Raw genomic sequence first — 24,081 nt, 5'->3', positions numbered from 1 at the left:
GTCACTGCACCTGAGTTTCACTTGTCTTTTTTGTTAAATAGTTAACACTCAGATTCCATGGATACATGAATTAAATTAAATCATGTCAAATTATTTTGCAATTGGCAGTATACTGTATAGGTATATGGCAGTATAATTACATTAAATTCTTGATCACTTTAACAGGAAAAACTTCTGAGCTCTAAAATACACACATTAATTTTCCCAAAACTTCAAATATCTCATTCTCCTAAAAACTCTCCAAAGCTCTCCTCACCTCCTAATGTTATTAAGTACTGATTAAGTAATTATTAAGTAATGTTATTAAGTAATGATTAAGTACTGATTAAGGTGATATGCTGACAAGGCCAGATCTTGTGTTAAATTCTTCATACACATTGTTTCGGCTCTTTACAACCACCATGACAGCCTGGTGTCAGTCTTTGTATTTTACAGATGAAAAATATTTGAGATATTTCCAATTTCTGCTATTATAAACAACTTTACAATGAACAAAGATAAAGTATATCTTTGTAGGTGAAATTCTTAAAAGAGTGAGAATTGGTTGTTGAGTCAAAGAATATGTTTATGTTTTATTTTTTTTTTAAATATTCATTTATGCATACAAGAATTGAGGTACAGGCCAGAGGTGTAGAAGGTGAGAGGATTCATTAGAGACAGAGTGGAGAACAGAATAGGCAGACTGACTGAAATACACTGTTGAGGGAAGCAGCAGGCGAGACAGGAGAGGTCTGCTGCGTCATCTGGGTCACCTCCCTGGCTGGGGTTCGAACTCATGCTTCAGCGGCTGCGGAAAGCTTCATAGTAGAGTCTTAACACCTTGCCCTCCCAGAGAGGCCCTTTGTTTATGTTTTAATTTTTGATAATTTCTGGCAAAAAGCTAAAATAATTTACATTCCCAACACGAAGAATATTTTCCTACACATTTGCAAACTACCCTAGATGCTAAAGCTTTTTTGTTATTCTTTTTGTTAATCCAATGGATTTAAAATTTCATTTTTTTTCCTAGGGGAGAGCGCGAACACAGTCCCCCGCTACCACAAAGTATGCAGTTTGGGGAAATCACAGGGGTCAGCACATCCAGAGTGCAATGGATAAGGCTCGCCCTGGGAAAACCACCTTCGTAATCATGGTATCTCCCCTGCCAGGTAAGTATCATTATCTCTTCATTTTTATAAGGCATTGCTAAAAAACTCTCCAACCATCTTGTTAAAAAGCCTGAAAAGCCCCCAAACCCCAACTGCTTGCCACAGTTCCCTCTACCCCCAATGCTAAGCTTTCTAGATAGAACACACTCTCTATACATGCATACATATATATTTTCAAATATATGGATAAGACCCAAACTCAAAACACAAGTCGTTTTCATTAAATCTAACATGAATTTCTCATGAATTACTAATTACTGTAACTTGCAATGCTGTGCTGCACTAAAATATGTTACAATATGAACATACACAGATAATCAAAAAGATAACTAGGAACACTATGAAAGCTCTTTAAACCAATGTCCCCTTTTCCAGCAGCACATAGTTTTACTCTTCCAAGATCTTTTATAAACTTCTTAATTCTAACAGTCCTCATAGCTTCCACGGCTGTTCCTTTGCTGAATAGAATACAAGGCACCCCTTGAGGGAAATAAAGACTAGAATTCAGTTTGGAAATAAAATGTTTGCTTAACATGTTAAAATTATTGAAAATCGGGGCCTCCCCGGTGGCACAGTGGTTAAGTGCTGGGTTGCGAAGCTGCCTGCAGCCTCTGCAGCGCCAGTTCGATCCCCGGCTGCTCCCCGGCCACCGGAGGAGAGTCCCACATGGCACGCAGACCTCTCCTGCCGCCCACTGCTCCCCTCAGAGCAGTGTCCTTCAGTCCTTCTGCCTGCTCTGCTCCCTGCTCTGGCTCTGGTGAATTCTCTCACCCTCCCGCACTTCTGACTGTACCCAGTGCTTGTATAAATAAATAAATAAATCTTAAAAAAAAAAAAAAATCTAACCATTAGAGAAATTAAAAAAAAAAAAATTATTGAAAATTGGGGCCTCCCTGGTGGGGTAAAGGGTTAAGTCTCAGCACTATGAAGCTATCGGTAGCCACTGAAGCATGAGTTTGATCCCCAGCCAGGGAGCTAACCCACATAGCAAAGCAGACCTCTCCTGTCTCGCCTGCTGCTCCCCTCAGCAGTGTATTTCAGCCAGTCTGCCTGTTCTGCTCCCCACTCTGTCTCTGGTGAATCCTCTCAACACCCCCACGGCCCCCACACCTCTGGACTACACACCCCAGCTCTTGTATGCATAAATAAATCTTTTTAAAATAAAATTATTGAAAATTGCTATTCATTTTAAGTTTTCTATAACTTTGTTTTTTCCCATGAATTCAACAAATATCAAGATACAATTTCATTCCAATCATGAAGTGTGTATACTTTGATTTCATTTTGTGTAAATTAAAAATAGTCATATAAAGATTTATAAAATTGAGTATGCTTTTGCATTTGGTGTACTATATACCTTTCTAAAGCAAATACATAGTCTATTTTTTGGAAAAAAATCAACAAATCTTTCTTTTCATAGCTAAGCTAAAAAACAATATCCTAGGTGACAAAGCACAAAGAATTTTATAAACAAAAAAAATTATGCTCCTCTTTGAACTGCCAGAAAATTACAAAACCAGAAATTAATGAAAAAACTCTATATTTAGTTAAATGTCAAACAAAAGATGCAGTGTTACAATAAAGGCAACTCAGCATTAAACTGTAAAAAAGTTTTTAATTTTCTGTTAGTCTTTCTTGCCAGAAGTTGCCACCAACATGGTAATCTATCACAAGACAGAGAAAATGATCAGATTTCTAAGGAAAGACCCAGCTGGAGATAATAACTATCAATAGTCAACGGCTGGTCACCAGTCACACTAACAAGCAAGCAACTTGATTTCATTGTTATTTTAAGGAACATGCCAACTCTGGCTAGATATTGTAAAAGGAACATTTTGAATGTAAACTCCAGTGGGAAAAGATTTTAATATTAGGGACAAAATTAATTATATTCCAAATAATAATCTTGCACTGATGCAAAAGAGAGAAAAGAATGTGGTTATTTATCACTTGCATATTTCCATAGCAACCAAAATCACTGCAATGCTGCTTTCTAGCCACAGAACAGGTATTTTTTGTTATAAGGAAGTACAAGTACTCTTGAAAGTGATTGTTTTCTAATTATTAATCAATAATATTTATCTAATCCTTCCATAACACTGAATTTACTACATGGAGATCCTTAAGTGAGATAACAAAGGGGAAAAAAAGACTGATAAGGCCAAGTCTCTTAAGAGATTAAAATACAGAAACAATTTTAACATAATATGAAAAGCAGTATACCAAATAATTTATCTATCAATATATATATATTAAAGATTTAATTATTCATGCATACAAGAACCAGGATACAGGCCAGATGTTCAGCAGGGTGAGAGGATTCACCAGAGACAGAGTAGGGAACAGAACAGGCAGAGAGATTGTAATACACTGCTGAGGGGAGCAGCAGGCGAGACAGGAGAGGTCTGCCATGCCATATGGGTATCTTCGCGGTGGGCCAGGATTGAACCCACACTGCAGAGGCTGCGGACAGCTTCACAGTGCTGCACTCAACCGCCTGCACCACCAAGGAGGCTCTAATATATTTTTAATAAAAAAATAAAAATAAGTGAGTAAAAGCATGGAACATGAAAGAGCAGTCGTGTTAAGAATTAGTATGGGGGGCTTCCCGGGTGGCGCAGCGGTTGAGCGCTGGGTTGTGAAGCTGCCCGCAGCCTCTGCGGTGCCAGTTCGATCCCCGGCTGCTCCCCGGCCACCGGAGGAGGGTCCCACATGGCGCGCAGACCTCTCCTGCCGCCCGCTGCTCCCCTCAGCAGTGTGCTTCGGTCCTTCTGCCTGCTCTGCTCCCCGCTCTGGCTCTGGTGAATTCTCTCACCCTCCTGTGCTTCTGACTGTATCCAGTGCATGTATAAAACAAACAAACAAACAAATAAATAAATAAAACATGCCTCTATTAAAAATAAATAAATAAATAAATAAAAAAGAATTAGTATGGTTCTGGGCCTCCCCTCATGGCGCAGCAGTTGAGCGCTGGGCTGTGAAGCTGACCGCAGCCTCTGCAGTGCATGTTCGATCCCTGGTCGCAGGGCGAGGGTCCCACATGGCGCAACAGAACTCTCCTGCCTCGCCCACTGCTCCCCTCAGCAGTGTACTTTGTCAGTCTGCCTGTTCTGTTCCCCGCTCTGACGCTGGTGAATTCTCTCACCTTCCCACGCTACTGACTGTACCCAGTGCTTGTATAAATAAATAAATAAATCTATTAAAAAAAATTAGTATGGTTCTCTTTAGAAGGAGGCAGAGTGCTGATCAGGAAAAATGAAGGGAGATGAGATTAGAAAGAAAAGTCACTCTTCTTTCTAATGTAAAACCTCAGATGGAAATCACATTTTTCAATTTTATATATTTTTTACATCATTCTTCATTTTTGTACAATGTTTGCTTTCTCCTCTCTGTTGTAGTCCCCATGACATTTCTACCACCCACTCCCCATGCACCATCACCATAGTCCCTTGTGCTCTTCCCACACCTGTTTTGATCCCTCTTCCTCCTCCTCCCCTGCAGAATATCTCTGATTTATAGGTTGCCTGTGATTTTGGGAAATCACCTTTTTTTAATCTTCGTCTTATCATTTACCTTCATTTCCTGAGAACCTGAATTCTTCACAATATTTTCTTTCCTGTATTGAAGTAACTGTATATGTGACTTACTGGTCACAGAACATAGCCATGAGCTTCTCATGGGCACGGCCCACATCTGATTCATCTTTACGTCCTTCTCAAAAATCCTTGAACACAGGCACCAAATAAGCATGTCCAAAATAAATGCATGCATCATGTATGAATATGTGGCCACATCATTTCATTTTCTGGGACTTGGGTACTCATCGATCCACGAATTGACAAATTTTTTCTATAAAGGGCCAGGAAGTGAGTATTTCAGGCTTTGAAGGCCATCTATCTCTGTCACAGCTACACAACTCTACCATCGTTACAGAGCAAAAGCAGCCACAGGCAACATGTAGAGGAACCTGCAAGCCTGTTCCAGTGACACCTATTTACAAAATCAGGGGACAGGCTATACTGGGTCGATCAAGCCCACAGACTTTAGAAACTCATCTGCATCAACAAAGATGTAAAACACTGTATTAAAAATGTACCTCTAAGTGTAAGCAAACATTCATATCGTTTTCTAGCATAATGACAAAACCTCAGTCAAAATTTCAAAGTAGGGCCTCCCCTGGTGGTGCAGCGGTTGAGTGCTGGGCTGTGAAGCTGCCTGCAGCCTCTGCATCGCAGGTTCGATCCCCGGCCGGCGAGGGTCCCACATGGTGCGACAGACCTCTCCTGCTGTGCCCGCTACGCCCCTCGGCAGTGTTTTTCGGTCATTCTGCCTGTTCTGCTCTCCGCTTTGGTGAATTCTCTCACCCTCCTGCGCTTCTGTCTGTACCCAGTGCTTGTATAAATAAAAATTTTTAACAAAATTTTCAAAATAGACAATAATCAAAAGAAATATAAGCAAGAAAATGTGGATACAATGCACACAACCTGGTGGATCTGCATCCATTAAGTGGGGCCTTCCACCCATTCCACAATTAGCCATTGGGCAGGTCTTAAGTCACCTCTTTAGATCTTAGTTTAACCTCTAGATCTTATAGCTCATTCTAAGGCAGAACTCTAGAATCTTAAGAATTACTCTAGGGCCTCCCCCGTGGCGCAGCGGTTGAGCGCTGAGTTGCGAAGCTGCCCGCGGCCTCTGCGGCGCTGGTTCGATCCCCGGCTGCTCCCCGGCCACCAGAGGAGGGTCCCACATGGTGCGCAGACCTCTCCTGCTGCCCGCTGCTCCCCTCAGCAGTGTACTTCGGTCCTTCTGCCTGCTCTGCTCCCTGCTCTGGCTCTGGTGAATTCTCTCACCCTCCCGCACTTCTGACTGTACCCTGTGCTCGTATAAATAAATAAATAAATAAATGAATGAATGAATGAATAAATAAATAAATCTTTAAAAAAAAGAAAGAATTACTCCACACTGTATTTATGGATGTTAAGTAGAAATTTCATCTACGAAATTATTTTGAAGTCATGAAAGAACAAAATACAAATATGCTACAGATACAAAGGATAATGACAGAGTAATAAATTAAGATAATTTAATACCAGGGATAACTTATCTAATAAACAAAAAATTCACAAACTATTCAAAATCATATTTTAGAGAAGGGGAGAGTGGGGAGTAAAGCAGGGGGAGAGCGCAAAGGACTGTAGTGGAGGATTATGGGTGCTCTGGTGGTGGGTGTGGCGTGGTGACACACATCTAAAATGTGAACTGATACCTCCAAGTCTGACAGTGTTGTAACACTACATCAGTAAAACATCACCTCAATTAAGAAAATTTTAATCATATTTTAGTACCTAAATTTTAATCATATTTTAGTATTTAGATTTAGTACCTAAAATCTCTAGAATGTAGTTGTAAATACACCTGGAAAATCAGTTGAGTAGTAAACAGGTTAATTTGCCTAACCAGCATGGGGAAATCAAGAGGATACGCAGATGATTTTTACAAACCTTTTTCTAAAACACAGGGGTTGGTAAGATTTGATCTTGAATGCCACATTATGTAGTGAAAGGGGGAAAAAATAGAACCTTACTCTGGCTTTAAATTCCATGCTTCACAGTGAAATATTTAATGAATGAGTTAATCATTCATTTGGTATAATGGTGATTCTGTAACGTTCCCAATTCTACTCAAGACTTAGATTATAGGATAAAAGCTCTTCACTCTCCACAAATTATTTTTAAAAAATTATTGGGCCAATTACAATCCTATAATTCAACACTACTCACATTTACAAAAGTCACACCAGCATATGGCTTTCTGAAAGAGAATTTAACAGTTCCTGGTACGTTACAAACTTACCAAACACTTGGCAAATTCTTTGTTTTCTGAAAGGAATCCATAACCTGGATGGACCTTAGAAACGAAAACAAAAAGCACTTTCAATTTTATTATACGGCAAAACCTTGAAAAGCAATACATAAAGTGGGTTAATGCACATTGTTTGTGCTGATCAGCTCTAACACACATTCCTGCGCACAGACACTGCCTATTTGCTCTCCACCACCTTCCTCCAGCTGTCATCAGCTCATCCTCCCACCCACCCTTTCCCCCACCCACATAGGCTGTTCAACACAGCTCAAACATTTACATTTTCTGAGGCTAACTTTGGCCACAAGTTTGGAGAATTTTGTAACAGTTGGGGGGTGGGGGGGATGCAAAAGATTTTGTTAAAGGAAACCTTTGCCAAGAGGGATGAAAAATTCTAAAATTCCCCTTTCTTCACCATTCCAGGCACTGCAACTTTCCCAAACCCCAGCTTCTAGAAGCTTCTAGCTTCTAACATTTCATTCCTAAGGTCACTGCTATGCTGCTCAGCCACTATCCAATGAGCAGTTTCTGTCAAATCTAATTAAACTGAAGGTTCGGCTTTACTTTTTCTTTGTATTCTGAATATTATCAGTATTTTTTTCTTCTAGTATCTACCCTTCAAATCCTCCTCCCCAAACTCAGTCATTCACAAACAAAGTGTGCTATGCCCTCTCACAGGTCTCTGTTGCTACAAGCTAAATTCTACCATCCTGGTCTTGTCCAGCAATTTCTTGACTCAACCACACTGATTAAACATAAATTCAGCCACTCTCTTATCAGTCAGCATTGAGGAGCTTTTTAATAAGCAGTCAGTCTGCTCCAAGGAAAGCCAAATTTCTGAGGGAGTCAATATCATCCTCTCCAAGTTATTACATACCCAAGATTTCTCAAGGCTGAGCTGAGCTTTATGAGTATGGTACACCCTAAGTTAACCTCCTACATCACAGAAGAGTTTCAAGTCGCCAATTTCATTTTACATAAACATTCAACTGAAGAGTTGTGTTCTGACAAGCCACAGTTAAAAGGTTAACAGAGTTGTAACTTCATTAACTCTGCTAATAAACTGTAAACATCTATAATATGGGTTCATGAATTCACTTTTTTATTTAAACATGCATCTTACTAAAACATTTCTTTCAAAAGGACTGTGAGCACTAATTGAAGCACTCCAGGCTAATTGCTGGTGCCGGCTGCCTCCATCCAATTTTAGAGATAACTCTGCATAGTTTTTAACATTAGATGTAATTAGTTCTCTGATATATATAAAAAAAAGACCCACAACAATGACAAAACACTATTCCTGATGTCAGAAACCAGTGTTTTCCTGGGATTCTACTCCATTCAAACGGAATTGGGGGTGGGGAGAAACACTGCTCTCTCCTCCATCTTCTCCTGACATTATCACACTGAAATAATTACCAATTGCATCACAGAAGATAACAGTTTTGTTATGTAAATAGATGTATATATATTTTAAATGATTAAAATAGAATGTAAGTCGGGGACTTCGGGATTCTGTTTATAACACAGATTTCTTTTAATGCTCCTATTACACTGAAAGGGTTAATACTCAAAACTAATTGGGATTTCTTTTTTTTTTTTCCCCCAGCAAATTTGGAAATGAACTGAAACTGCTCCCTGGTGTGAAAGCTGAATCCAACAGCCACCTGCAGGATCAGACCAACACTGCCAGATGCTGCAAAGCCTTTGATTTCCAGTAGCGAATTCGGCCACATTTAACTCATGTGCCATGAACTAACTGCAACAGCATTTTCAATCATTCTTTCTTATTTTTTTTTTTAAATACAAACTCTGGCTTTCTGCTCGCTACATATGAAGCAGCTGCAGCAGATAGGTTCATTCAGACTCACAGCTTGGGCCCTGGTTTGCTTAATGGCTTCCATGATGGCATCCATGTTGAGGTAGCTTTTACTGGTGGGAGCTGGGCCAACACAGACAGCCTCGTCCGCCATTTTCACGTGAACCTGAAGAGACAAATCTCTGCATTAACAGATGCTCCAGCAAAAAGAACTACCATCTCCTGCAAATCCCCACAAAACTGCACAACTGAGCTTTTACATAACATTTATAGAAGCTTGTTTCTCTTGAATGTGCACTAAAAATAGCAATGTAACAATTAAGTACAGGGACTATATTAACCATGATTTCATGTATAGCCTATTCCACTATCTAACCAAATAATTTCCTACCAATTTGATTAAGTAAAATCGGTCAACAACCTCAGCTTCCTATTTGGTTCCTCTAGATACCTAAATCTTATATCAAAAACTACCCTGTTACATGTAGCCAGGAGAGCCCAATATTTTAATAACAAGCACTCATGCTCAGTTCTAAGCAAGCGCCCCAGGAAGTGGGGATAATTAGAGGGAGTGAATGAAGGGATGCAGTGAGTGTCCCTGCACAGCATCAGGTCAGCACCAGGCACAAATTAAAGCCCAGAACTAAAGAGTTTAGTATCTCTACACATGAACCAGAAAATCTTGAAAATCATTTAAATACGCTCACACATTTGATCCTCGTCCATTTTACTTCTATTCCTAAAAGATCTGATGCGTGCATTAAGTTCTAAATCTACTCAAAACGCAGGTATAGATGACTACCACTCTACAATGATTTAAATATATTCTTGCTTAATAAGGCTAGGCATTCAATATCAAAGAGAATAAGTTGTTTAGTTCTAAAAGAAATCTATTCTTTTGAAATGAAGAAGGGGTCCATGTATTTTTGAAATGGCTTTCCCATTTAAGGAAATCCCAATTTAAATTTATTTTCTACAAGGCAGACATGAAAACTGGGGTGCATGTGTGTGTATACATGCAATAAATGACCCCCTCAAAAAAAAGTCCAAGGTAGCAAATATTTTTGAGTAATGCTAAGTTATATTCTCAAGCTGCAAAGTAATTTTTAAACACTGTTTTATTTACTTTTATTTATTTCCATATTTTTAACTGAGGTAACATTGGGGTACCCCCATTAAGTAACACCGCCACAGTGCACCCACCATCAGCTCACCCATACTCCACCACCACAGACCATTCTGCGCCCCCCAAGTACTTTGTTTTAAATGAGATCTACCAAAAAAAAAAAAAAAGTTAAGAAAGCAGTCACTTAGAAAGCTCAGCTTTCTCTTTATCAATTCAATGAATATTTTCCAGTTGAGTAAAACTTTGTGTTTTGAAAAGTAAAAGATATCTGCACAAGGGATTTACTGGTCAATATCTTAATATAAAATGCTCAGGTACACACTCTGTAATTACACTAATAATGCCCACTGCAAGCATTGCAGCCCAGCTCACAGAGACCTAAATGTCCCATGTCCCAGGCAAGGCTTTCTTGTGGCTCCCTGCCTTGCTACTTTCCAACCTCAAATAGCTCCTCTTTGCCCCCTCCTCCACGCTTCTGCCCATTTCCACTCCATCACTAACAATTTTGTTGTTGTGCTGTTGTAACTGTGATTGGCTTTTTTTCCTATAAAAAATTGAATCCTTAATTTTTTCAAGACAATGCATCAGCCAGGTTCAGCCACATTCTCTCTGCATGTTTATTTCCCTCACTTACTACCTATCATGAAAGATGCCCTTGAAGTCTCCCTGCTACCACTGGTCTTTCCCAAGCACTCAGCTTCAGATGAATCCACTTTAATCTGGACTGTGAAAGCACTTGGTACATATTCTGCCCTCCAACTGCAACCTCCCCAGCAGTTGCATTTAGAGGGCTTTATAGATTATATGGTACAATTGATACATTTCCCCTCCACCAGACCACAAGGTTCTAGAAGGCAGAAACTGTGCCTTAATTTTTTTTTCCTTTAACCGCCCCCCCAGCACACTGTTTTGCTGACTCATAAAAATGCCTGGATGGGGCCTCCCTGGTGGTGCAGGCAGTTGAGCGCTGCACTGTGAAGCTGTCCTCAGCCTCTGCAGCTCAGGTTTAATCCCGGCCAGCCGGCGAGAATCCCACATGACACAGCAGACCTCTTGCCCACTGCTCCCCTCAGCAGTGTATTTCAGTCAGTCTGCCTGTTCTGTTCCCCGCTCTGTCTCTGATGAATCCTCTCTCCCTCCCGCGCATCTGGCCTGTACCCCAGTTCTTGTATAAATAAATCTTAAAAAAAAAAAAGCCTGGATGGCAAATTATTTAATAACCCTCATTTGTTGAATCATTGTTTTCAAGGTACAAGTCTAACTAAACCCAAGTTAAATCTTTTCCAATCTTTGCCAAATAATATGGCCACTGAAGGTTGAACAGGGAAAGAAACTAAAGGGATATACCAACACATACATATGTGTATAGCTATATGTCCAGAATTTCTATAATCAAGATGCATCAAAAAGTAAAAAGAGAATCCCAACAGTAAGTCCTCACTGAGAATCCAGCTCAGAGCCTAACATTTCAGTAGATGACTCATGTTTTTCAAAATAAACATTCAAATCAATTATACATCAAGAGCAGTCAAAACTGCTTATGCACTTTGCAAAGAAAAGCAAGACATGTGCTGTTTCTAAAGGACTGGTTGGTTTCTTTCCTTTCTCAAAAATAAACCTTACTTGGGCATAGAAGGATATATCAGAGCTCAACAAACCCACCATCCAGTAACAGCAAAAAATGTTGAGCCAAGCCATTTGAAAACCAAAAATTCTCTGCTTCCTTAGTCCCAAGGAGAGAGAACTACCCTGAGGATAGTTCAAAACAGCCCTGAAATTCAGTTTCACTTTTTTTGTTTACTGTTGTTCTGAAGGCATGATGTGCTTTCTTAGTTAGGCTCAATGATACAAAGCAAACAGTATTCAAGCAATGCAGAGACTTCTGAAGGATGACTTAGCATTGCCCACAATGACCGGATGCATTTATGCTTCAAATATTTTAACATCTTGAAAAGTACAAATTCCTTTTTTATATAGTTCAGTAGTAAAAAGAAAACAGATCATGGAAACTTTAATTTGAGGTAATCAACTGACTAGAGCTGACTATAAGTTTCAAAAGAAAAATAAAAAATTGTATGTACTAGAAGTAAAACATTCAGTCTTCATAAATTTCTCCAATAGGAAAATTTTCAATGAAGGTCTTTATTTTTTTTTTTAAATTCTGGTCTTGAGCTAGAGGATAACTTTTTTTTTTTAAAGATTTGTTTATTTATACAAGAACCGGGTACAGGCCAGATGCGAGCAAGGGTGAGAGGATTCACCAGAGACAGAGTGGGGAACAGAACAGGCAGACTGACGAAATACACTGCTGAGGGGAGCAGCAGGTGAGACAGGAGAGGTCTGCCGCGCCATGTGGGTTGCTCTGCGGCCAGCAGGAATCGATCTGGCACTGCAGAGGTGCGGACAGCTTCACAGCGCTGCGCTCAACTGCCTGTGCCACCAGGGAGGCCCTCAATCAAGGTTTTTAAAGAGGATTATTGGTTTTCTCCTCAAGCGTTTGGTTTTATATTTTGAAATTTTTGTCCTTTAAATGGAGAAGAAATACTTGAATCTATTCTTTTCCAAGCAATGATCCAGCAGAACAAAGGGTGTGTTTTTCAACTTACAGGACTAAAAAAAAATCTTATTGACTTTTTTCAAATGAATGCAAATGTTTGTAGGTAAGTAGATAGGTTGGTAGGTAGGCAGATAAATTTATTCAAAATTATGCCTGAATTTAAAACTTCAGTTAATGGGAAATTTCATATTAGCCCACGAGAGGCCTAAGATATGCTAAAAAGGTACTACTGTATTTGATCGCTGTCCTATCAAACAGATTGTCCTCAGTGTTAAAAAGTAGACTAGAGCAGATGAGTGAAAGCTTTTAAATGCCTTCCAAACTAGTGCAGACTGGAAAGAGATGGAGGACAAGCAGCTCTGAAGACTTTCATGCTGGGAGACTGTTTTGAAGCCTATCGCTCAATAAGATCTACAGTCATGTGGGGACTATTTATCATGACTTTGAATACCTACTTTTTACCCTGTGATATTCTTCACTGTGAACAAAACACTGGCTACACCCACCAGGACATAATACAGAAGAGATGTATTCCCTGTCTAAGAGCAATCCTCACAGAATCTTCCATCTCTAACCACATTCTCTGCCACTACCAACAAGGGAAAATGACCCTTCAAGGCTGAAAAGTGATGAAAGGAAAGTTAATTGCATCAACTCAACCTTAATTTGAAGTACAAAAAAAAAAATTTCCAAACCACCAAATAAAATCCTCTTTTCTTAAAAGGCACATATCACCAAAGAAAGCCTTCTATTTCATACAGTGTCTAAAGAGACATACAAATGTCAGTAGACTACCAGCACAATCCAGAAAGACAATTTGATCCCTGTCAATAATCTTTTAAGTCGTGAAAATTGCATTCACTTTTATTCCATGACTCACTTACAATTACTTTTAATGGTAGAATTAGTGACTTTACTCTATTTTTCCTGTTATAATGAATGTAAATTTTCAAATTAAAATTACAGGGGAAAAAGAAGTAGGATGATGCTGATTGCCGAACATCAAACCCATCGTCTACCCTCCTGCTTTGCTATTACAACCCTCTATGCCAAACTTAGAAACTACCCTCAACAGTTACAGATCCAAAGTGAGTTTGCCATTCCTAGAACCCACCAGCAGTCCCATGACAGGTTCAGTCACCAGAAACAGAACTGAAAGCTGAGAAGTGCTTCTTTGGGGGCTTCATCTAAAGACTATGAAAACCACATTCAGAAAAACCAATAAAGGGTCTCAGGACTGAGACCAAGAAGATCTCTGACCTACTACTTTTCTTGGCATTGAAGTACAACGTAAGTGGAAGAGTCTGCATGGGGGAAAGACCTCTCTCTGTGATCAGGGGAGATCCAGCTGCCTGCTGAGGTGAAGCAAAGCCCATTTCCTGGGGGACTGCCTCCTACAGGGAAAGGGGTCCACTCTGCCAGGCTCTGGGGGGGCAACATGAGCTCAAAACCCAAGCGTGCATAACTTCCCTTGAGTTTGCCAGCTGTGCAGAAGCACAGGGCACAAATTCTAGCCTATAGGAAGGCTCATTTCATCTCAGGGACTTTAGGATAAATTCATTCTTTCCTGTTTAGAAGTAGATTTGCAACAGAACGGACTGTAAAGGCAGCAGTAAAAAGGTCCCCAACCTGGCAGCAGCAACAAGGGAGGGAAAAATAGCAACAAATGGTTTAATACAGAGCTACAAGTTACTTGTCATTTATTTCAAAATCTACTTTTCTCCAAATCCACTATCTGATGGGCTCAGGAAAGACCAGCTGTCGACATGCTTCCTCTGTGTAGACTCTAAGGAAGAGCAACATCTGGACAACAAAGCAGGCAAAGTAGAAAAGATCCAGAGAAAAAAAAAGAATCTGTCCCAGTGAAACAAAAACTATATATAATAAAAATATCAGGAAAATGATCTGAGTTTTACTTTCAAAACCAAAGTGATCACAACATTTTCCCTAAAAACATTTGCTCCCAGCAGTGATAGTGAAGACAAAGATAAACAGCTGGGACTACATCAAATTAAAGAGCTTCTGCACAGCAAAAGAGACAATAACAAAAACAAAGAGAAACCCCATCGGCTGGGAGAACATTTTTGCACACAACACTAATGATAAAGGACTGATCACAAAAATCTACAAAGAGCTGATGAAACTCGACAAAAACAAAGAAAATAATCCAGTCAAAAAATGGGCAGAAAAGCTAAAAAGAAACTTCTCTGAAGAAGAAATGCAAATGGCCAACAGGCATATGAAAAAATGTTCAACATCACTTGTAATCAGGAAAATGGAAATCAAAACTACCATGAGATACCATCTTACACCAGTGAGAATGGCACATATTAAAAAAACTAGCAACAACAAATGTTGGCAAGGTTGTAGAGAAAAAGGAACTCTCCTGCACTGCTGGTGGGAGTGCAAACTGGTCCAGCTACTATGGAGAGCTGTGTGGAGATTTCTTGACATAGAGCTTCCATATGATCCAGCAATTCCATTCCTAGGTATTTACCCAAATGATACAGAAACAGTAATTCCAAAGGGCACCTGTACCCCTATATTTATAGCAGCACTATTTACAATAGCTAAGCTATGGAAACAACCCAAATGCCCAAAAATAGATGACTGGATCAAGAAGATGTGGTACATATATATACACCACGGAATATTACTCAGCAATCAAAAAAAGATAAACACATGCAATTTGCAGCAACATGGATGGAGCTAGAAGGGATCATGCTCAGCGAATTAAGTCAGAAAGAAAAAGAAAAGTACCAGATGGTCTCACTCATAGCAGGAATTTCGAAAACTTAAATAAGGGACCAGGAAAAAGACTAATCAATACAAAGTAAAAATCAAAATTAACAAGCAACGATAAACCAAAGACACACTACAGGAGGGGCGGGAGGGGCGGGGAAAGGAAGGACTAGAGTCAAAATAAGGGGGGGGTGCAATCGTATGGGGAATATAACCAAAATGAAAATGCATACATTGTGCAAAGATGAAAAAAGATGTAAGAATTATATAAAATATTTAAATTTAAAAAAAAAGAAAAAAAAACATTTGCTCTTAATTCCATTTATATAGCCTTGGTCTCTGCTTTCTACGCTCATCTAATTCAACTACTCTGTGTTGCTGTCATCATATCCCTTCACTATTAAAGAAACCCTGAATGCTTCCATCTCCCTTCCCTGACTCATTCCAATATTTATCACATGTGATCTGATATGGTTTGGAAAAAAGAGAAGATAAATCAGTTCCCTCCTCTCTACGAGTTCGATACAATACAATGGATAGCAGGCTATACCGATTGCAACTAAAAGGAATAAATAAGAATGTGAGCAAGTTGTTCATATAGAAAATGGTTTCAGGTCTCCCTGGTGGCACAAGGGGTTGAGCGCAGCGCTGTGAAGCTGTTCACAGCCTCTGCAGCGCGAATTTGATCCCTGGCCAGGGAGCTACCCACATGGCACAGCAGACCTCTCCTGATTCGCCCACTGCTCCCCTCAGCAGTGTGTTTCAGTCAATCTGCCTGTTCTGTTCCCCACTCTGTCTCTGGTGAATCCGCTCACCCACCACATCTCTGGCCTGTACCCCAGCTGTTGTATGCATAAATAAATAAATCTTTTTAGAAAAATGGTTTCAAAAAGAATTGGGTGGAGTTTAAAACTGGATTTCTAATAACTGGAGAAAAGAAAGATGGAAACTACCAGCAAAGAACACAATGTAAATCACCGGCATGCCGGAGGCCTGTGAAATCGAGGGGAATAAGGAAGTGCTGACAAGAGAAGCCAGTGAAGAGAATGACAATCTGGAAGGAACCAGCTTAAAAGGAATCTTGAATGTAAGGAGTTTGGGCTTTGACAAGGAAGTCAGAGGTTCTTGATGCATATCTCCTACAAAAATAAAAGGATGTTCATATGAACAAATGTTTGCTAGAGGTTGCGCATTTGGGCCACTGCAAGCAGGAGCTGGAAACACGCTCTCTTCCCCCACCAACTGCATGCTATGCCCAACAAGCCGCTGTCAGCAATGAAACGTCTCTTCTCTTTTCCTCTAATGTTACCTATTTAAGCTTTTCCTGTAATGTAGGGTATAGCGCAAACTACACAGCACACAAACACCCATGCGATTATATCAAATGCCTTCTCACATTTGTTTTTAAGTGATGAAGAAAATCCATTTGCCATTCAAATTTTGGGGCAAATGGAGTAGCATGCTTCCCGGCTACTGTCCAGCTAACTGGATGGAGCAATGAAACTGGAACAGAAGATATGAATCAACTATTCACCAACTCTGAAAAGCAAACAGCAGCAAAAGGTGGAAGAACAGAATTCAAGTTACAGTAAATCACTGGTGAGTTTTAGCATTTTCCTTTCCTCCCTGAACCCTCTGTCGGGCCAACAACACCTGATACCCAGAGCAAACTCTGAGCAGCAAACAGAACTCCAGGAAATAGAATATATTTCTGAGTCAAGAAACACAAAAGGAAGCCTTTAACACTTAGAATACCACAAAAACCTCCCCTGTTGTTTGGGTTTTTTTTTTAATTCCATACCTTTATGCCCCAGTCCTCACATAATTCCATAGCTATAGCAACAGTGGCAGAAATGGGACCTTCCAGGAACCAAACAATGAAAGAAGTAACATTCTTTTCCAATCAATGAAACTGTGGTCCCAAAAGGGTGGGTAAGTTCCCATTGTTTTTTCCTTTGTGACATAAGAAGAAATACATATTTGGTCTCTGATCCTGGTTCCTGACACCTTTGTAATTTCCTGATAGATAGAGGTGCTAGGAGCAGCTTTTGTTCTAATATTTGGTCTTTGGCCTCAGTTCCTGACATAAGAGCTCTAATACCCTTGGAATCTCCAGGAGTGATAAGAATGTCTTTTTGTGTGCTAATGAGGTGGCTGGTGGCCCCTAGATAGCTTCAAGATGGGGGCTGGTCACCAGAAAGATCAAGACATGATTATAGAGGGTTTCAGCCCATTCTCTGACCTCATGGGAGGGGAGGAACTGCAGACTAAGTCAATCCCCAATAGTCAATGATTCAATCAACCACCCCACTTAATGATTCCTCTATAAAAACTCTAACCAGTAGACCTTCTGGGTTGGTGAACACATCCAGATGCCAGGACGATGGCACACCCTAACTCCGCGAGACAGAAGCTCCTATCAACAGATCCTTCCAGACTTTGCCCTATGTACCTCTTCATTTGGCCACATATTTTTAATATATATACTTACGTATGTTTACATAAAATGAAATGACAGCAATTACACAAGGGATGAGAGGGGAATATTTGAATTATTTTATTGTAAGGTACTCACTACCTGTGAAGAGATACCACATTATTTGAAATTGCTGGACTTGGATTCATTATAAGTGTACTTTGGCCACTCTAGACAACAACTAGAAAATGAAGTATAACTGAAATATTTAGAAAGGAGAGAAAAATGGAGACGTAAAATGCTCAATTAAAACCACGAAAGGCAGAAAAGGAGTGAATGACAAAGACAGGAACACAGAACAAGGGCAACAAATAGAAAACAAGCAAATATGATTGATATTAATCCAAATATACCAATAATCATTTGAATGTCAACAGTTTAAATGTACCAATTAAAACAGAAATTGTCAGAGTGAATCAAAAGATATGACCCACCCATTGTTGGCTCTGTTGTCTACCATTAACCACTTTAAATACAAAGATACATATAGATTAAAAGCAAAATAAGCCAGAAAGAAAAAGAAAAATACCGGATGGTCTCACTCATAGTAGTTTAGAAAACCTAAATAAGGGGCCAGGAAAAAGAATAACTATAATAAAGAAAAAATAAAAATCAACAACTATAAACCAGAGACACACTACGAAAGGGGGGGGGGGCACGGGGAGAGGAGGGACTGGGGTCAAAATAAGGGAGTGCAATTGTATGGGTAATATAACCAAGATGAAAATGCATACATTGTGTAAAAATGAAAAATGATGTAAGAAATATATTTGAAAAAAGTAAATGAAAGGAGAAAGATATACCATATTAATGCCAATCAAAATAAAGAATAGCTGTACTAATTGACAGAGCAAGGAAAGTTATTAGAGATAAAGAAAGCCACTATATAACGATAAAGACAATTCTAATAGAAGACATAATCTGTAATGTGTATGTGCCTAACAACAAAGCCATCAAACTACATTAGGCAAAGATTAGCAGAGAAGGGCCTCCCTGGTGCCTTAGAGGTTAAGTCTCAGCGCTATCACACTGTCACCTCTGTGGCCTGAGTTCAATCCCCAGCCAGGGAGCTAACCCACATGGCACAGCAGACCTCTCCCATATCCGGCCTGCTACCCCTTAGCAGTGTACTTCAGTCAGTCCGCCTGTTCTGCTCCTCACTCTGTCCCTGGTGAATCCTCTCACTGTCCCCCACCCCTGTACCTCTGGCCTACAACCCTTCTACACAACAATAAAAGTTTCATCAGGGAAAATGGTATGGATATGGGCCTCCCTGGTGGTGTAAGGGGTTAAGTGCTGCACTATGAAGCAATCGGCAGCCTCTGCAGCATGAGTTCGATCCCTGACTGGCCAGAGAGAAACCCACATGGCAAAGCAGACCTCTCATGTCTCACCCGCTGTTCCCCTCAGCAGTGTATTTCAGTCAGTCTGCCTGTTCTGTTCCCCGCTTTGTCTCTGGTGAATCCTCTCACCCTCCACCCCCTGCATCTCTGGCCTATACCCCAGCTCTTGTATGCATGAATAAATAAAAATAATATTAAAAAAAGAAAAGAAAATGGTGTGGAGATGTCAAAAACAAAAAACAATAAAACCCAAACAGAGAAGCAAGGAGGAACAGGTCAATCTGCACTCACAGAAGGAGACTTAAACACTCATCCTCTAGGAATGGACAGATCCAGCAGGCAGAATATCGGTAAGGACAGAGTTAAACTCAACAACACATCAAACAATATAATTAACATCTATGAGCTACTTCATTCAACAACAATAGAACACACATTCTTCCCAAACTTACATGAAACATTCACAAGAGAGATCACAGTGGGCATTAAAAGACACCTTAACAAATTTAAAGAATAGAAATCATACAATTGTCTGATCTCAGTGCACAATAAAATTAATTGGAAAGCAATAAGAGAAAATCCCAAAATACATGGAGATTAAGAAACACACTTCTAAATAACAGGGGGTCAAAGCAGAACTCACAAGAGAAATTTCAAAATAGTTTGAACTAAATTAAAACTGAAAAATTGTGGGATACAGTGAAAACAATGGCTAGAGAGAAATTTATAACATCAAATGCATATATATTAGAAAAAATTGAAAGATCTAACACCAATAATCTAAGTTTCTACCCAAGGAACCACAAAAAGAACAAAATAAATTAAAAGTAAGCATATGAAAAGCATGAATCAGAAATCAATTACATTGAAAATAGGAAATCGCTAGAGAAAGTCTGTGAAATTAAAAGCTGATTCCTTGAAAAGATCAATAAAATTGATATACCTCAAGCAAGGAGAAAAAAAGAGAGGGAAGGGCCTCCCTGATGGCACAAGGGGTTAAGCACAGCACTGTGAAGCTATCCGCAGCCTCTCTCTGCAGAACGAGTTCGATCCCGAGCTGACCAGGGAGCTACCCACATGGCACAGCAGACCTCTCCTGTCTCACCTGCTGCTCCCCTCAGCAATGTATTTCAGCGAATCTGCCTCTTCTGTTCCCCACTCTGTCTCTGGTGAATCCTCTCACCCCCCCACACACCTCTGGCTTGTACCTCAGTTTTTGTATGCATAAATAAATCTTTTTTAAAAAAAAAAGAGGGAAGGAACACAAATTACTATTATGAGAAATGCAAGAGGGGACATCACCATAGATCACATAGGATCTATATAGGAAAATTATAAAACTCTGATGTGAAGAATAAATGGATATTCCATGTCCATGGATAAGATGGACATGGAAATTTATAAATTTGACACAATCAAAATCGTAGCAAGTTGTTTTCTCTAAACAATTTATTCTAAAATTTATTAGAGAGACAGAAGATCCACAATAACCAATATAATATTGAAGGAGAAGAACAAAGTAAAAGGACTGACACTACTCAATGTCAAGTTGAGTAAGAAAATAAGAATAAGAAAATACATCATCAGTGGAACAGAACTGAAGCACCAGAAGTAAACCCCCATAAATACAATCAACTGATCTTTGACAAAGGAGCAAAGACAATGTAACGGAGAGCAAAGAAAGCCTTTTTAATAAGTGACAAGATTTGTGTAGCAATAGGAACTCTCATTCATTATTTCTGGAAATGCAAAATGGTACAGCCACTTTGAAAGAAAGACTGACAGTGTCTTACAAAACTAACATTATACTCCTTGGTATTTATCCAAAGGAAGTGAAAACAAGTCCACATAGAAACCTGCACTCAGGTATTACAGCAGTTTTATTCATATTCACAATTGCCAAAACTCGGAGGCAACCAAGATGTTCTTCAGTAGGTGAATGAATAAACTGGTACATCCAGACAATGGAATATTATTCAGCGCTTAAAAGAAATGAGTTAGCAAGCCATGAAAATACATGGAGGAACCTTAAATACAAGTCACTAAGTAAAAGAAACCACGCTAGAAAGAGTACATACTGTATGATTCCAATTATGTCACATCCTGAAAAAGGCAAAATTATGGAAACAGTAAAACGAGGGGTGTTTGTCAGTGTGTGGGGGTGAGGAGGTGGGAAAAGCTGAACAGGCAGAGCACAGAGGATTGTTAGGGAAGTGAAAATACTCTGGATACTATGATGCTGGACATGGGTCATTACACATTTACTGAAAACTATAGAATGCACAACACCAAGCGTGAACCCGAACATAAACCATGGTCTTTAGGTTATTATGATGTGTCAATGTAGGTTCATCAGCTGAACACACCACTCTGATAGGGGATGCTGGCAGTAGGGGATATTGTACATGTATGGATACAGGAGGCATATGGGAAATCTCTGGACCTATCTCTTAATTTTGCTGTGAACCTAAAACTGCTCCTAAAAAACAGATTTAGGAAAAACAATAAAGTCCAAAATATATGGGGACACATTCCTTATTGAGAGGAAAATTATAAGCAACTCCTCACAAATGTTTGTTTAGTTTTGAAACTGCTCTACCTTGTGTAGAACATCCCAGTTGAATGTCATCAGTGTCACTTAGGGACCTATAAGATTTAATTGGAATAGTTCACTTAAGATACTTTGCTATATTTAATTATAAATTCCCCTTTACTGAAATACCTAATATCCATTTGGGGAGTATATTATGGACTTGAAAACTAAACTAACATGATTGTTTATAAAATAAGACTTTTAAAATACTATTTACAAGTAGTTTATCTGGACTTAACAGTCTCACACACAGAAAGACGAGGTTCCCGCCCTATGTCCCAAGATACAAATTCTCCAGTGGGCAAGCCATGTCTCACTCCCAGCATCTAGACAATGCTCCATAACACATAGTGAGTAACTGTATGACTGATGGTAACAGGTATATATCTGAGGTATTTGAGCTGCAGTCTCTCTTCCTTAATTGCTCCAACTCAGATGAAGGCATCAGCTAAAAATTCATTATTGCCATCCTCTTTCTTGAGACAGTCTTATATCTTCCTGAAGATACCTGCTTGAGGTCTTCCTTGGTAACCTAGAGATGTAAGTCTCAGTGCTATTACTGCTGTGGCCAGCCTGAGTTCGATCCCAGCCAGGGAGCTGACCCACATGGCCCAGCAGACCTCTCTTGTCTCCTGCTACTCCCCTCAGCAGTGTTCTTCAGTAGATCCACCTGTTCTGCCACCCACTCTGTCTCTGGTGAATCCTCTCACCTCCTGCACCTCTGGCCTATACCCCAATTCTTCCATGCAAAAAAAATAAAATAAAATAAACCTGCTTGTCTCTTCCCTCTACTACTCCAACTACAGTTGCTATTGTGACCACTGAGAGGCAGCAAGTAGCTAAAGCAGCTGGCCTAGCAGAGGTTGAGCGCTGGGTTGCAAAGCTCCCCGCGGCCTCTGCGGCGCCGGTTCGATCCCCGGCTGCTCCCCGGCCACCGGAGGAGGGTCCCACATGGCGTGCAGACCTCTCCTGCCGCCCGCTGCTCCCCTCAGCAGTGTACTTCAGTCCTTCTGCCTGCTCTGCTCCCCGCTCTGGCTCTGATGAATTCTCTCACCCTCCCACGCTTCTGACTGTACCCAGTGCATGTATAAACAAAACAACACAAAACAAATAAATAAAAATCATAAATAAAAATACATGCCTCTTAAAAAATTTAAAAAAATAAATAAATAAAGCAGCTGGCCTAACCGGGGTCAATGCACTGGCTGGACTATCCACCATCACCATGACCTGGCCCTGCAAGCAGGAGCCCAATAAGCAGAGCATCGCTCACAGGCAGATTAGGTCCTTGGAACTAATTAGGCAACTCTCACTATTAGGTGCCTTATAACTAATCCTATAACAAACAAGTCAGGAACCAAGCAATAACTGCCCTGCCGCAGGGCCCTAATTGCCATGAGAGCAGAAATTATGTCACTGCTGGTCACTATCCTCATCCTAGGGGGAAGCACTGCATCTGGCCCACCAGAGGCACTAACAAACACCCAGACTTCAAAGTAATAAATTACGCTTTTTTTTCTTAAAGATTTATTTATGTATGCATACAAGAGCTGGGGTGCAGGCCAGAGGTATGGGGGGTGAGAGGATTCACCAGAGACAGAGTGGGGAACAGAACAGGCAGACTGACCGAAATACACTGCTGGGAAGCAGAGGGGAGACAGGAGAGGTCCGCTGCGCCATGTGGGTCAGCTCCCTGGTCCAGGATAGAGCTCCTGCTGTAGTGGCTGCTGAAACTTTGACAGTGCTGAGACTTAACCCCTTGAGACAGTCTTATATCTTCCTGAAGATACCTGCGCTTAAGGGCTTCCCTGGTAACCTAGGGATTAAGTATCAGCGCTATTACTTCCCTAAAGAGATAGCTAACGCCCTAAACTTCGCTTTCTTTGGAAGAAGGGGATTTTTCCATACACTGAACATGGGAAGCCACAATGGAAAAGCGCAACTTCCACTGATGTGATCTCTGGCTCCATGTTAGCTCAACAATCTTTGACAGCTATTTTATATCTAGAAGCTCCAGCTTTCTGAACTTAAAATGATCACAAAATAGTTCCCTTACACAGTTATTCTGACTTCTAATATACTATAGATACTCAACAAGTTATAGTTATTACTTAGGACGCCCTATCGCTGTAATCTTTCCCGCCACTAAAAGGCCTGAGTAAGGCTACAACAGACAATAAGTCACGACCTCATAAATACTACAATGTCAAGAATAATTATAATGGTAATCTGTGTTTTCAAATCTCTTAATTAATGTATGTTTTTCCAGGGAGACTACAGAGCTTCTAACTCTTCATAAACAGATGCTTAAAGAAAAATAAATCCATAGTTAGGTTCTTTTCCATAATACCAGGCACTAATTACATGTTAGCACATAATGCTCCTCTTCAAACTATGCTTCAATTCACCAGAAAT

At 40.0% G+C, this 24,081-nt stretch overlaps 1 protein-coding gene across 9 annotated transcripts in view; it reads right to left on the bottom strand.

The window, feature by feature from the left end:
• PCCA (propionyl-CoA carboxylase subunit alpha) overlaps nt 1–24,081 on the bottom strand; it is a gene marked incomplete at both ends in the record, with an annotated part of 291,344 nt that overhangs the window by 234,336 nt on the left and 32,927 nt on the right. For 8 of the 9 annotated variants that reach the window (XM_084234735.1, XM_084234738.1, XM_084234736.1 and 5 more), the window contains 2 exons: nt 7,002–7,055; nt 8,882–8,995. The exons of the other annotated variant lie outside the window; for it this stretch is intronic. In XM_084234735.1, the coding sequence (XP_084090861.1) occupies nt 7,002–7,055; nt 8,882–8,995 (168 nt within the window). The remainder of the gene's footprint in view (nt 1–7,001; nt 7,056–8,881; nt 8,996–24,081) is intronic. 9 annotated transcript variants of the gene reach the window in all.

This window comes from Talpa europaea, assembly GCF_964194135.1.
Source record: "Talpa europaea genome assembly, chromosome: 6".
Taxonomy (NCBI): domain Eukaryota; kingdom Metazoa; phylum Chordata; class Mammalia; order Eulipotyphla; family Talpidae; genus Talpa; species Talpa europaea.
Note: the sequence above shows the minus strand (reverse complement) of the source record. Positions and strands in the feature narration are given on the sequence as shown.